Source organism: Botrytis sinoallii (genome assembly GCF_014898435.1).
Source record: "Botrytis sinoallii strain Bc 23 chromosome Unknown BSIN_013, whole genome shotgun sequence".
NCBI classification, from domain to species: domain Eukaryota; kingdom Fungi; phylum Ascomycota; class Leotiomycetes; order Helotiales; family Sclerotiniaceae; genus Botrytis; species Botrytis sinoallii.
Genome location: NW_024066040.1, coordinates 193,824 through 210,475, shown reverse-complemented (window position 1 = coordinate 210,475; position 16,652 = coordinate 193,824). Strand labels below are relative to the sequence as shown.

General features: G+C 33.2%; 1 protein-coding gene across 1 annotated transcript; it reads left to right on the top strand.

Moving 5' to 3' along the window:
* Window positions 1-1,887: 1,887 nt before the first annotated feature.
* On the top strand, window positions 1,888-3,548 carry EAF02_007532 (uncharacterized protein; the record flags this gene model as incomplete). The annotated part of the gene is made up of 2 exons (XM_038903580.1): window positions 1,888-2,416; window positions 2,665-3,548. 2 exons carry the CDS (start codon window positions 1,888-1,890, stop codon window positions 3,546-3,548), a joined length of 1,413 nt encoding a protein of 470 aa, XP_038756394.1.
* Between the last annotated feature and the right edge of the window lie 13,104 nt (window positions 3,549-16,652).

Sequence of the window (16,652 nt, the reverse complement as noted above, 5' to 3'; positions counted from 1 at the left end):
ATCTATCACGGTTCCCTCCGGCAAACCCATGATGGTGCTTCGTTTATGCATGTTTGTATCTAGCACCTTGTCTTGAATTACCGTATCGGAGAAAAAAATGAAGAATGAGGAACATTTTTCTCGATGAGCGTTGGATTATCTGGTTGATAGGGTCATGATTGGGGAATGGATTGGTCCGGGGCAAACGATGCTAGGATAATTTTTTAGGCTTATCTGTGGCTTGCCCGCAATACTCTCCACAAGACGATCTTTTTTAAGCGTTTTATTCCGTTGTTCATCAACATAAACTTATTACGTTTCGTTATTTTCTCGTGATATGGCAATCTTACAAAGAAGATGGTACTACGACTGGCTTCGTCGACCTTCGAACTTGCTTTTTTTCTTGCCTGTAGATACATGAATGGAAATGTACTGCCCGGAATCTTGGTTATGATATTACTTCTTTCGAATCGGATAACCTCCTCGGCCGCCTCAATCTACAAACAAGACACACCGCAGACGCCATAACGTGGTTTGGTCTTGATGTACGACTTGAGCTCCATCTAATATCAATGAAAACTGCCTCCCTACCCTTGAAGTCCGAGGTGCGAAAAATATTAGATACAAATCTGAAATGTGATAGAACTCATCATCGTAACACGATTGAATTGCAAGGAAGTATTGATTGATTGTTTTCAAACAAATCGAGAGGGATGTTGCATACCTCCGACCGAAGATGGCCGAGTCTCATCATTTGCTCATCGGCATCAATATCACGCGTTGCCTCTTGTGCTAAGTATATTGAAAATGCACACGAAACATTCCTTTTGAGCCCATCGCTCTTTTGGTTCAGGCGAGTGCCAACAATGTTACCAGCGTCCAATATTGAGCTTCAATGTTGGAACCTCTCAGCTCAAGCTGTTGAGCTAACTAATTCGTACGAAGAGCCCCCTTCTCGACGCTCTGAACATTTGCCGTTTTTCTCGGCCCCACAAGATTCATCGCCGCGGGGAAAAAGGAGAAGGGAATTGCTTCAGCAGGCTTTTTCTTCCGTCGGATATCTACATGGGACCTACGCAAGGTCCAGCGCCATTCTTCTTTTCCATTATTCATTCTGGTGAAACGAGACGGGAACCTGCACACCGCCCAACATCTCATTCGATGAATCTTTTTTCCCCCTTCAATACTAATCCGAAATTCTGGTTTGTACTACATGTACTGATCTACAATTAAGTAGGACCAAAATATCGGCTGGGCTAGTACACCCATTCCAGAATCTGCAAGATTCCCGCATGTACTACCCCGGATTTTTGCACTGCAGGTAGGTAGCAGAGCAGGCTTGTGCAGAATCTCACCAAATAGACGACTGACTTGGATGAGTAAATGTCGTAATACAATTTCAAGGAAGGGAAGTTGGGACTTGTCAAATTTTTTTGATACTCTACGGAGATTCATTCTTAGTCAATTGAATCAATCAAAGCCAGCATGACTATATGCCTGCAATGAGCCGTAAATGATGATTGCTTCACTTGAAGTTTTACGCCATGATCTTTGGAGCTTCCCCCAATGTGTTCGTGGGTACCCGTGGCAGGAACAAGATCCAGCTGTACCTGCAGTCAGTACATGATCGGACTTTTGACTTGACCTATCAAATTCAAGAAGCTTGTCAGATTAAGATATGTATCAACCAACAAGTCGAATTGATATAGTATACATAACCTATCTCTTATTCAACATATTATACTCTGCCATCTTTTTGTTTGTTGTTTTCAGCTTGATTATAAGATACTCTCTTGGTTCAATCTGTCATTCCTTCCTCATCTGGCTGAATCCAACTTTGGTCGAATAAGCACCTCTGCTTAGTCGGGTTGTGCTTAGTCGTTGACCCCTACATAAGATATTTTCAAAATGGAAGGACCAAATGGCCCAAGTCTTTATCAACAAATCATATCGTCTTCGCAAAACACTCCTTCGTCAATCAACATTCATACCAATTCTTCTGCCATTCTTCCAATTGTTGAACCTCATCATCAAATTCTTTCCAAAGTTCGTACCAATGGTGATGCATCATTAACTTCAGAGAAGATTTACGACGAAATTGATGAGTTGAAATTCGAAATCAAAACTCGAGCAGCTACAGCAGTATCTGCAGCAAACATCAAAGCTGTTAAATCCAAGAGATCTTCATTCATATCAAAAATTCTCAATTTCCATCGAAATCCACCACATTCACTTTCAATACAAAGCCACTGCCAAAATTTCAGAATGTCTCCCTCTGCTTTACGAGAACGAGGAGCTGTTAATATCGAACATCGTCCTGCTGTGGTATGTCCGCAAAGATACACCAAGCTACAGGCCGTACCTTACAAGTGGCCTCATGACGGTACACTGAACAGATCTACCACCGCTTTAGTCATTATTGACATGCAGAAAGATTGTAAGTTTGAAATTCTCTTCTCTTTTCCGTTGTTGGGCGTACATAATCCATGTGAGGCATATCACAACACCCCCTTCATATAAGCATGTACTACCTAGGTAGAATGCCGATAATGAATCCTGCATAGTATTTATTATTCATAGGGAAGCTCAGAGACTCCAATGATTCCTCTTGCATTTGATTTCAGACCCCTTTACCATGGATACAAATCAAATTTATGCGCACCTACTAATTTTATTCCACTGCAGTTGCTTCCGCCGAGGGATATCTGGCAAAGCAAAGCATTGACAATAAGCCAATTCTCGATATTGTTCCCAACATTCGAAAACTTCTCGACACTTGCAGAGCCAAAGGATATCCAATTTACCACACGCGTGAAGGCCATCGGCCTGATTTGTCCACCCTTTCCGAGCGTGAGAGGTACCGTTCAAGAAATAATTCATCTGGACTTGGTATTGGTGATCGCGGCCCACTGGGACGTCTTTTGATCCGTGGGGAGAAAGGACATGAGATTATCGATGAATTGGCGCCTCGGTCAAATGAGCCAGTTATTGATAAGCCAGGTCGAAGCGCTTTCCAACACACAGAGTTCCGGCTTATGCTCAATATCAAAGGTATCAAGAACCTGATCATATGTGGTGTAACAACGGACGTTTGTGTAACGAGTACAATGAGGGATGCCAATGATAACAACTTTGATTGCGTCTTGGTGAAGGACGCGTGTGCCGCCGGCGCCCTCGAAAATCATGAAAGTGCTGTCGCATCGATTACCGAAGAAGGAGGAATTTTTGGCGCTGTTACAACCGTAAGAGATGTTTTGAATGGGCTGGGAGCTGGGTCGGCTTTGAAGAAGCACAAGGATGGATTCCAGGCTTCCAATCCAGAACCAAAATTGGCACAACACTTCAAAACCGTCTCGAAGACTATCATTGGTGACAATCCATCTTCCGATTTGGGGAGAGAAGATTCTGAATTGTCTAACTCTGAGCCAATCATGGAACATGAAAATGCGGCATTGGGGGAAGATCATGTAGCGAATGAAAGGGATAAATATTCGCGACGTTCCACACGCACCCGTAATAGATCCAAGAAGCGCAAGACTATTCTACCCGACTACGGAGGCAAACACTAGTGAAGAAAGTGACGAGATGCCTAAACTACTTGTGTGGCAAGCAAGTTACATGATGTGACTTTTATCTGTTATCTGTATGGACTTGCAGAAGTAATTATTGGTGTGTTTCGAGGTGGTTTGAGATGTTTATCAATTTTGTAAGAAGGCCGTTAGAAGTATAGATATGGAAATAGAGGAAACGAAGAAAAGAAGTGCCGGCAATGCAGCGAAAAGGGAATAGTTTTTGGAAACTAGGGCGTTGAGTTAGAACCGAGGTGAGGAAACTTTGCTGTCCTTGGGCTGCTAGCGATGGCATTTCATAGGAGGATCGGATTGTGGAGGTGAATGCTCATTACCCAAGAGCTTTTTGTCGTTTGCTTCTTTGAACCTTTTGAATAGGTTAGGTTAGTGAGGCCAATTCGGTCAACGTTGATATTGCTCTCGTGAGGGGGTGAATATTGGAATGTTAGTAGCAGTATAGCATCGAAATGAATCTCACATTACACGGGAATTTACCGACCAACTCTGAGATGGTCACTCTAGATCTAAATCTGAAGAAGTCTAGTCAAAGTATCATTGCGCATCGAAAAGTTTCTATCATATCATCATTAAGTATTGACACTATTCCGTAGGAGAACCTAAAAGCTGAGGCAGTCTAGTCAGTAGTACTTTTACTCGCGAACTTGTATCTCCCCCAAGGAGGATCATATTTCAATTCCAACAACTTTCTTTCTGATTTTAGTATTGGCAACGTAATAAATCGGCTTGTTGCAACAATATGAATATCTGATTTTCCTTTCGTACCAGGACATATTTTATCTTCATTGAAGTTCCGTCTAATCTTTCTCCATTATTGCCTAGTTGTTTAGTTTTTCCAAGCAGAGCGGAATGCTCAAAGTTCTTAATACATGAAATTAGCGCGTACGACGACTGTTCATAATTTAATATGACTATTTGTATATCAGTGAATATAGCAATTTCGGGGCGAGCTAGCTCGCCAGTGTTTCGGAGCGCCTAATATTTTCTATTGTTTTATATCATTCTTATTATTCTTATTATTCTTATTATTCTTATTATTCTTATTCAATTATATATATAATATATTCCTCAGCATAGAAAAATAACATACTCAGCAACACAACAGAATATACTGAAACGATCACGAATCAACTATATCTAAGGGCCTTACAGGAGGCTCCCCCATACCGCTAGTGATACACACCCCCGGTACACCGAGTAGCTTTCCAGTGTAAGAGGCGATTGTCTTTTAATCAAATATTATTATCTTAAGGATAAGTATTATCCCTCTACTAATTATAAAATCGCTTATAGGCTTTGCCCTTGATGTAATTAAGGATCAATTTAAAAGGATTGATAAAACAGAAAAGGAGAAATAAAAGATAATCGAAATGTTTATAGTATTAGTGGATAAGCTTGCATAAGGCTTTCAGAATCAATAATGTAGATTTGCAATGAATATTAAAGAAATGATTATTTTTATATTATTGAGAATAGCAAAAGCTATTTCTAATCAATAGATAAAGCCTATAATAGAGTATTCACATCTAGAAAGCAATAAGCAAAAGACTTATACTGATATACTGAAAACTCTAATAATGTCTGAAGCAGAAAACCCTACTAAGGCCCCCATTAATATAGAATGCCCTGTTTTTATTGAAGGAATGAATATTAAGTATACAGAAACATACAGATTCAAAAAGGAGAAGGATTGAATCAAGAAAACGATTCTTATAATAGTTAATGGAAAAGCTCTACTCTTAAAGACAAATCTCTTTCTATTAAGACTCAGAATAAAAGAGACAGTTATTGGATTTATATTAATAGAAATCCTTTTTCTTTAAAGGAATAATATAAACTAGATTCTATAATACAGTTTTAGTGCTAGTTGGGAGGAGATTATAAAAGCAGATAACTCTAAATGGATATTTAAGATCCTTTGTGTAATAAGTATATATAGATTAGAGAAGTGGTTTATATATACAGTTTTATAAGTATTTTATGATTTTTATTATATCAAAGGAGCTTTTGTTTCTTTATTTAATAAACTTATTAAAGAAGAGATTACAGCTTAGATTAACAAATAGTCAATCAATTATTAATTGGTATATAATAGGGTTAATTTAATCATTAAAAGAGTTATCTGGATTATTGATTTTAATATTATTATATTGCGATTCTAATTATTCAATAGTAGCTCCTATTTGGTTCTTTTAAACAAATTCTAGGAAATTTAACTTTATAGTATTAGCTGCTTAGAGTATTATAATCCCTTTATTTGTAACAAAGTCTTATAATGTTCAATATATAGTAAATTAAATATTGAGTATAAGAATATACTTATATATTAATATAACGCTAAAAGTAATATCACCGATAGTATTAAGCTAATTGGGTTTATATAGGCATATTCTCTCGTGACAATTAATAATATATCAGAGCAGCTTAATATATTAATTACTATAGATCCTTCTATACTAACCACTTTAATTACCTAATTGCCTTTAGGGTCTATACTAAATAATAAATTGTTCTGATTGTAAAGGAATTGACTATAATTAGAATTATTAGCAAAAAAGATTATAAGATATTATATAAAATAAATACAAATAAAATAAAATATACCCCTAAATTACCTTTACCTTTTATAATAATAATTACAGAAACCCTGATCACTTTGGGAATAATAATTATAGTATATAAGAATGAATGCTTTAATAAGTGTTTATGTAGGCTTAGTGCAAGTCTATCGATTATACTAATTGTATTACGTATACACTCAGCTCACAACTAGAGCTAATGGAATTTCAATATAAAAGTACTAGCAGAAAAAGCCTTTATTTTAATAGATCTGGAGATAATAAATATAGAAAACTTGATAACAATTAATATTATATCTAGACTCTTTTTATAAGTAATATAATCAATAAGTATACTTAAAGAAATAAAGGCCTTATTATCGCTTAAGCGAATATAAGCCAAGGATACAAGAATTATATCATATTATTATAATTAGCAATGAAAGCTCAATTAAATATGATTTGTATATAGGAGCTAAGACTATACTGAAATTCAATAATACAAAATTATAACATATATAATCGATATCAGTCAATCAACAATTGAAACCTTTAAAGAGACTTGAAAGAGAACAAATAAGATCCTAGGATTATAATATATATACAAAAAGATACAAATCTGAAAATAGAGTAAATGAAATAATTTGAAAATAGAGATTTATTTTGGATACAAATTAATAAATATTTAATTCTAAATATTTATAGAGCTTTATATACTTTAAATATTATTAATTATATTATATATCTGGTTTTAAATAAGTATATAATTGTAGGAGGGGATTTTAATGTAAAGTACGATTTATGGGAATTGGGGATGATTATAGTTAATCAAGAGGTGCAGCTTGTAATATGAGCAAATGAGTAGGGTATGGAGTTTATAGGTATTCTAGGTATATCTATCTATATAAGAGGACATGTGATAAACCTAACCTTCTCTAATATACCCTTTGCATATATAGAGGTATTGGAAGAACTCTATTATAATTCTGATCATACTACTCAGGTTACTATTTTAACGAATTGTAGAATAACAGAGTGGGATTAGTATTATTATTAGATAAAGGAAATGGATTTGTTTAGATTAGATGGATTAATAGTTAATCAATTAGCTTATTTCAATAATATAGATATTCAGATTATAATTGAGATCGAAATCTATATCAATAAGTTTACGAATATGTTAGACAAAGCAATCCGAGTAATTAGTAAGATTGATTGGAAAATAGAAAAAGCCTTGTTGTAGTGGATAGATGAGTACAGAGAAGCTTATCGAGTATATATAAAAGTATAGAGGGAGTTAAATTCGAAAAGGAAGACTATTATTATTTACTTTTTACAAAAGATAATACAATAAGCTAAGAGATTCTATTGGGCAATATATCTTAACGAAATTAAAGATAATAAAGAATTCTATTGGATTATAGAATAATACAAACTAATCTTCAAAAATAATATAAAATCCCTTTTTCTAATAATCAATAAATAAATGATCTGTAATGTGACGATTGGGTTCAAGGCATAATCGATAATTGATAATGAATAATAAATTGAAGTTAATAATCTATATGAAAGAATATCAAATTATTGAATACAAGAATTAAAAGTATAATATTCTTTTATACCTTTTATTAATAAAACCTTAAGGCGTGCGGATGCACTCGCTGATAAAGGGACAAGAAAATCAGCCTCAGGGCATGCGAATCGACCTACAGCAAGCGGTATCCGCTTTATAGCAAAAACTGCTATGGAATCGGCAGCACAGACGTAATGGATCAAATAGAAATCAATGCTCTCCAAATAATACCAGAAATAGAATCTAAGGAGTATAAACAAATACTTTAATGAACTAGAACTCTCACAAGCTACTCTTTATTGCATACTAGCGATCTGCTCAGCACACAGCAATTTTGAAAGCTATTATCAATAATTTAAATACAAGGAAGCAACGATTTATTATTCATATAATGTATACAAATCCCTTGAGCATATCATGCACTACCACAAAATCCTTGCGATCTACGAAACCTGGCCCTCAGATATCAGGCCCAAATACCCACCCTGCAATTGGGTGGCTTAAGAACAATTACTGAAACAGTTAATACATATATCAACCAAGTTCACTGAATTTATTGCTATAACAAACTTCTATAGAAGCATATGCCCTAGAATGCTATCAGAAGAATAGGAAGAGGAAATGGAAATGGATTGACCGATCCAGGTGAACACAAATACAGAATAGGAGGCGATCGATATAGCAAGGCTATAAAGAACAAAATCGATATATGTAATACTCTACGCTATACTAGAATACATACAAAAGCTATCCTTACAGAATAAAGCAGCTTTCAATCAAAACATTATATAAAAGATCGGAAAGCGTGCACAAAGGCGCTCAGAGGATCGGAGACAAAAGCGCAAGTGCGCTAGCTATTGCTTAGAAGGCTATTGAGGGTATTGAGATCTCATTTTTAGGAGAGGGGGATCATGTAAATTAGAGATTATCCCGCAGTTAGCCCAACCGTAATGCCCCCTGGGAGGCTCGCCTATACGGCCCGGTTGAAAATTACTAATAATAATAATAATAATAATAATAATAATAAACCTTAAGGTCCTGTTAACAGAACCTTTTTCCCTACCCTGGCAGATATAATTCTTTCAATTTGTTATATTACTTTTCTCTTCAGAATTGGTAATACCTTTATTATCCTTATTTCTATTTCTTTATACCTTTTTTATTTTCAATTTTAATTTTTGTATCGAATATCATTTTTTTTCTTAAAGTTGAAAACGAAAGCAAAGTGTTATAATCTAATTCCGAATTCAAAATCTCGATAATGTAGATTTTTCTTATTTTAATTATCTTTTTTAGTATATATCTAGTAACCATACCATTTTCATTATTGCAAATATGTAAAGTTTTTTCTCCTTTTGAATTCCCAGCTTCTTCTGGGAATGGGAGGGAAATTGTGGAGAATTCATTCTTGAATAGATTCAGGATATTGTAAGGTAATATAATTAATCTATTTTCTTTAAAAAAAAAATCGAAATTATAAAAAGCAATTTCATTGAAGCCTTTTTCTTCAGCAAGATTATAATTATCTTGATATTGTTGTTACAGGGGCCAAGGTATTGATTTCCAGAATTCCTAACTCTCTGTTTTCTGTTTTTCGCTAAAACTTTCTAGAAATGGTTGAGAATTACTATATTAATAGCTCAGTAGTTATCAATCTGGGATTTAGCTAAATAGAGGGTATGGATTAGGGGGATAATAAGTGAGACATTGTATTACCATTCTTCCATCATTTCAAAATGTTTCTGGAATATAATAGCTTGAGGTTCTTTTCAATTATACATTTTGTTATTTCATTATTAAAGTTTCTTTCACAACTCCATACTATATTTCAAGAAGTTTTCATATTCGAAATATTCAACCTAAACTTCGGTTTTGATATAATTGTTAGTCTCCTAAAATCTTTCTTCTTTTTTAAATTAAGATAGCTTAAATGCCTCATTTTCGATATTAAGCAGATTCTTGATAATCTGCTCTTTTATTAATCCGACTACATTGAATTGTATCTATCAACCCGAAATTCGTTTGATTTGGTTAATAATCCTAATCAGAAAGATTAATCCCTTAGATTAAAAAATCACTAGAATCAACACCTCTTTCATATTTAATTCTGAAGTAATAGTATTCGCAAATGGTTTAAACTATTTATACAATACAACTTTATTTACAATAGTTTCTACAAATTTATTATTGGTAATAATAGAAAAGAAGGTTTTGCTAGTATCTAATTTGTTTATTGAAACTGGAAAGTGATTACAGCCAGGGATTCTTGACAACAATATCTTTCAATGGAATAGACTAAAAAAGCTGATTATTATTATTATTATTATTAGTAATTTTCAACCGGGCCGTATAGGCGAGCCTCCCAGGGGGCATTACGGTTGGACTAACTGCGGGATGATCTTCTAGTTTACATGATCCCCCTTTCCTAGGGATAGGGTCTCAATACCCTCAGTAGCCTCCCAAGCGATGGCTAGCGCACTTGCGCCTTTGTCTCCGATCCTCTAAGCACCTTCATGCGCGCTTTCCGATCTCTTATATAGTATTTGTTTGAAAGCTGCTTTATCCTATAAGAGTAGCTTTTGTATATATTCTATTGCAATATGGTATGCTGTATGCTTCAATTTTCTTTTATATAGCTTTTCTAGATCTATCCCCTTCTACTTTCTGCTTATGTTCGCCTGGATCAATCGATTCCTTTCCTTTTCTCTTTTTATTCTTTTAATAGTATTTTAGGGTATATGCTTTTATAGAAATCTATTATAGTAATGAATTTAGCGAATTTGGTTAGTGTATGTATTAACTGTTTCAGTAGTTGTTTTTGAGCTGTTTGATTGTAGAATGGGTATTTAGACTTAATATCTGGGGACCAGGTTTTATAGATCATAAGGACTTTGTGATAATATATAATATGCTTAGGGGATTTGAATGCTTTGTATAAATAGTGGATTGTTGCTTCCTTATATTTAAATCGTTAGTAATAGCTTTCAAAGTCGCTATGTGCTAAGCGGATTGCTAGTATACAATGGAGAGTTGTTTATGAGAGTTCTAGTTTCTTAGAGTATTTGTTTATGCTTTTTGGGTTCCATTTCTAATATTGTTTGGAGAGTATTAGTATCTGTTTGATTTATTATGCTTGTGCTGCTGATTCTATAGTAGTTTTTGTTATAGAGCGGATACTGCTTACTATAGATCGATTTATATGCTTTGAGGCTGATTTTCTTATCCCTTTGTTAGTGAGTATATTTGTATGCTTATTCCCTTCAATCCTTATATGATCTGATGATTATTTGATCTGGATTGAGTGTGTTTGCATCAATTTATAACATTTGAGGAAAGCCTATTGTGATGTGATAGAGGCTGTGCCTCTCATTCCCTATATTACTGATGTGCTATTGATATATACAGATTTCCATTTGTTTTATACTAATGATATTTCTGATCACTATTTGGAGGCCTTGATATACCCCAATTGCTTCTATATCGAATATATAAGAGTTGTAATACAATCCACCGTTTCCTTTGTATACTACCATCTATCCTCTATATACAATATATCCATATCCTATTCGCCTACTATCCTTATTAATCTATTCCAATCCATTAAAGAATATAGTAATCTGATTGTGTGTATACTTGTTTCACCATTCCTGAAACTGCTTTGCCGCTACCTTTTTCGTAAGGCCTCTAGTAAGATCCGTTCAACACCCTGATGTATAGTGGGGCCCTGCTAAAGTCGTCTCCTTGATTTGGGGAAGGCACTGGCTGATTACCTGAACCTTTGTTCTGGCTGACTGTAATTGGCCTTCCCTGTTGCCAGAGGAGTAGATGGCTTTTATCCCTCGATAATAAAGTGGATGTTTTGGATCAATAGTTTGAGCATGAAAGGCTGCTCTCCATTTTATTTGTTCTAGTACTACTTCTACTGATGGGAGAGCACTGTCCTTTATTATTATTGTATTTAGGGTTGTTTGCTAAACTAAAAGAACTCTTCTGATTACTATTTATAGAACCTTATTAATAGCTAGAATCGCTCCTTTTAATCGAACGCTCACTACTACTAGTATCCCGTCTCGGTGCTGTCCAATGGTTTTTGTTTGTCCTGTGTATTATACCTCTGCCTTGTAGAATAGGGCTGGGTATAAGCAAATAATCACTACTTTTCGTAAGAATGCTGCTAGGGGTCTGTTTGTGATCCGGGCTAGCCCTTGGATGTGATAAGCCAATTTCTGGCCTTTAGCTGTTCGTATTTCGATATACTGTTTGAATATAAGCTTGCGATCAAACCACACACCTAGCCATCGTAGAGCTGATCCTGGTACAATCGGAGAGATGGTACAATTGTAGTTTATTTCGCATACCGGATTGATGGAATGCTTGTACCGTGTTATATGGATCATCTCCATTTTTTCGGGTGTGAAGATTATTTTGTTCCTAATTTTCCAATAGAATATGCTTTTCATATCTCTTACTAACATTACAATGTTTTGTTGAATACTTGCCGATAATTGGTATAAACAGATATCATCTATATACCCGAATCGGAGTTTAGGATTTTACTGAAATAGTTTTGCAAGATAAAGTATATATAGGATTGGCAAAAAGAGTAAGCTTTGTGAAATACTGTATTCCATTATACTATAGCTAATTATTGCTTTGTTAAGTCTAACCCTGAGTTGTCTTTGGGTTAAGAAGGAGTCGATCAGAGCGATCAGGTTTTGTAGGAACCCCTGTTCCCTCATTCGTCTTAGAAGTTTGTTTTTAAATAGAGTATTGAATACTTCTTGTATATCCAGCGTAACTATTATAATCTTGTAGCCTTTATTGAACACTATTTCTATATCGTAAACAAATAACACTATTAAATCCATAGCCAATCGTTTCAAAAGAGCACTATAATATTATAGACTGAGTATTTCTTGTGTTAGAGCTATCCATACTAAACATCTTACTATAATCCTTTCAAGGCTCTTCCCAATACAAAAGAGAAAAGCGATAAACCACTATGATCGTGGGGATGTTCGATCTGTCTTCCTCACTTTTGGTAGCATAATTATCTTTACTTGCTTCCATACTATAGGAAAATAATTGAGCTGTAAACACTTATTGAAAATGATATGTAGAACTGGGTCTATTTCTGTTCAGATAGCCTTCAGTAGTCTTATTGTAATCCAGTCTGTCCCCAGGGATATACTCGAGACCCCTATAGTATTACGTTCCACTTCCTCTATAGAGATGGGCTCCCCCCAGGGTCTAAAAAAGCTGATGACTGAATTCATTTTGTACTTTTTTAAAAAAATATAAAGCAAGTTTATAAGAATAATATAATAAGTTTAATAATAATATAAAGTTTAAAGAAAAAAGATTAAATTGTATAAAGAAATATAAATAACAAATATAGGAAGAAAAAGAAAACAAAATATAAAAATAAATATAAACAATCACAACTGTGACGATCTGGCCTCAGGCCTAGATTAGTCATACATTTGCCCCACCCGGCAGGTCTAATCTCGCTTCGCTCCTGGTCCCCTCCTGGTCCTCTTCTGGCCTATAAAAACCTCTTACAGGTTCACTTTTTATATAATAGTTTGTTATTCTTTAATATCGATAATTAATTCATTTATTATTATATCATAAACTTGTTGTTATTATATTATAACAAACTCTTAGCACCTCTATAAAAAATAGAATATCTTTTTGAGAAGGTCAAAATATCTATTTATAGTTATACTCTTTGAGTTATTAAACTATTTGTGAAGGATAGAATATCTGTTTATATTATACTCTTTTGAGTTTCTGAACGAAAATAGACACTACACTCAAGTTATACTTTTGAAGTCACTGAATGAAGAAGTAAAAGACCCCATTATTCTATTGTTATTAAACTCATAATGCTTTTCTATCGTATATCAATACATCAATAACCTAAGGAAAACCAAGATCCAAATCAGTAGCTCTATCAAGAATAGGAGATTGATATGGGAAATGTATTGTATAAGGATAACGAAGGAATGGAATCTAATCATTCTGACCCTCCTTCTCCAGACCTGTCAAGACAGAACCTTTTGAATCTCTTTAGCACTAATACGATAATGATGGTTAGGTTTCAAGAGCTACTTTCGGAATAGCTGTTAAAACAAGGATCACGCAGCAGAAGCCGTTATCGCTTAAGAGTAGTTGGATAAGCTATAGTATTGAACTTATTGGATTCCCATTTATAGTATAGGAATGCCTTTGAAAATCCTGCAGGAATTTTTCCTTCAGTTAAGATATGTGATAACTTTGTAACCTCCTTTATTCTTAAAACAAGATTGAGTATTAGAGTGAAAAACTCGGAACCCTTGAATGATGGGGTTAACTCTATATTCGAAATATAGAGATTGCTTGTTGAAAGTAAACTCTTGAATAATGCTAATCATTATCCGGATGAAGATTTATAAGTAAGAGTAATCTTTAAATGGATTACTGGTGAGGCACAAAGACATTTAAAGTCCAAAATGCTATGTAAAGATTTCTGAATCTCCGAAGATGCTTTAAACTATCTTGAAAGTATATATCTAATATCTAATTGCTTGGAATTAGTAATTGAGGAATTTAGGAACTTGAGAATGGGATCTTCTATATTTTATCAATTCTATATCCAGTTCTTAGAATTGGCTACAGAATCAGATTAGTTTGAAAAGAATCTTTATAGAGAACTAGCTGCGAAGATATCCCTACCATTAAAAAATGCAATTGTTATTATTATAAATAATTATTCTGAATTTCAAAGATACATTTTTTATCTAATCAATATAGATATAAGAATACAAGCTAGCTATTTAAGGAGCTCAACAATATCAAAATAAACATCCCGATATTTAGAAAAATTACTTTCAAATTCTTTACGATCTGGTAGGGTGCTAAGCCGAGAGAAAACTGTTCTTATCGGACTTATTAGAAAGAGTTCTACAATTCCCAGAGTTTTATTCAATCGGAAATCTCACCTTCTTGAAGCCCTAGGAAAATGCTTCACATATAACACTCCTAATTGGAATAAAGATTACAAGTATTCAATTAAGATTAATAAGATTAACAAAATTGAAGAAAACTTTTTATTAAAGATAACTAATCAGATTCAAAATAAATCTCTAATACTAACTTATACAAATCGGGAAAAAACTAGTTCTTGGAAAAGTCTTTACCTAAGGATTTCAATATACAAAAAATATTAATCTCAGAAGCCTTATAGGAGATAACAGCTTTATTATTATTTATTATTTACAAACTTACAGCTTCCAAATCTATTACTATATACTAACAAATACCGATGCAAATGTTTACCTTCTTATCAATATTCGATTTATATAACAAATCTCCAAGTACATAAGTACTCCTATATTTACCTTAAATCACTATATCGATGTTCAAAATTACGATGAACGGCCAGAGGCCTTCATTACTTAAGCTATACATCTAACTCTATAATTAGATAATAGAACCTTTCTTCAAGCACCATTCTTGATGATTGATATAAAAAGAAATATAATTCTAAATAACAAATAGCTTAAATCTCACAATATTATCCCTTGATCCTATAACCATATACTCATATAACCTACTAATCTACTAGCTATACCCAATTTCTCTAGTGGATTCAATATTCCTTGTAATTCTCTGAATAACCTTGATACTATCAACTATAGAGATCATCAAGCAAATGCCAAATGAAAAAATCAGTTTTTCGATATCGATTTTATAGGCCTCTTTATAATACCTTAAGTAAAGTTCACTAATCAATATAGCTAGGATATTAAAGATAATCTTAGAAAAATAAAAAGATTGATTGAGCAATATAAAGATAAAGAAATTTTGGTCCTTTTTGAAAGCATCAAAATCAATACTTTGATCCTCTTCAAGAATATCAAAACTGATATCTTGATTCCTTTTGTAAATATTAAGATTGCTATTCTTAATTATATTCTTACCGATTCTGTTCCTTTTAATTCTCCTTTACATAATTCAATAAATATCATTACTATCATTATTAAAGCCTTTAAGCTATATATTCATTATTATAATAATACAGTTTTTGATATTAGTATATATAAGCTCGATAGTGTTTTTAAAGATCATTTAGGAAATATGGAATCTGCCGAATTCGAAAAACTATGCTTTCAAGTTCCTGCTATATATTACGACTGGATTAATGTCTTCTCCAAAATCATATCTGATAAATTACTCAAACACACTTAATATAATTACTATATCAAGATTTCGAAAAACACAATTTTAAAAACAAGTCCAATCTATAATATATCAATTGAGGAACTCCTAGTTATTAAAGATTATATTACGGATAATCTAAAAAAAGAATTCATTAAGGCTAGTTTCTTTTTATTTATAACTCTAATCTTATTTATCACTAAATCTAATAGAAGGCTATAATTCTATATAGACTACCAATATTTTAATATAATTATCAAAAGAGATGAATATTCTCTACCCTTTATTAATAAGATATTAACCTGCATATTTAAAGTTAGGATTTTTATTAAACTCAATATCCGCTAAGCTTTTCATTGAATTCGAATATATTCCGAATTGGAAGATCTTATTACCTTTCGCATATAGTATAGAATATACAAATGTAAGGTTTTACCTTTCAATTTGATAAATGGTCTTATTATTTATTAAAGATACATGAATGATATCTTATTTAACCTCCTCGATATTACCTACACTACCTACTTAAATAATATTCTCATTTACTCTGAAAACAAGGAAGAATATAAGTAATATGTTACTCAAATCCTCGATTGTTTATAAAAAGCTAGTTTCCAAGTTAATATAAATAAATACGAATTTGGGATTATCAAGATTAAATATCTAGAGTTTATCATTAATATTAATAGTGTAAAAATTGATTTTGAAAAGGTTGAAATAATTAAGGAATAGAGATTATTAATCAATATTTGA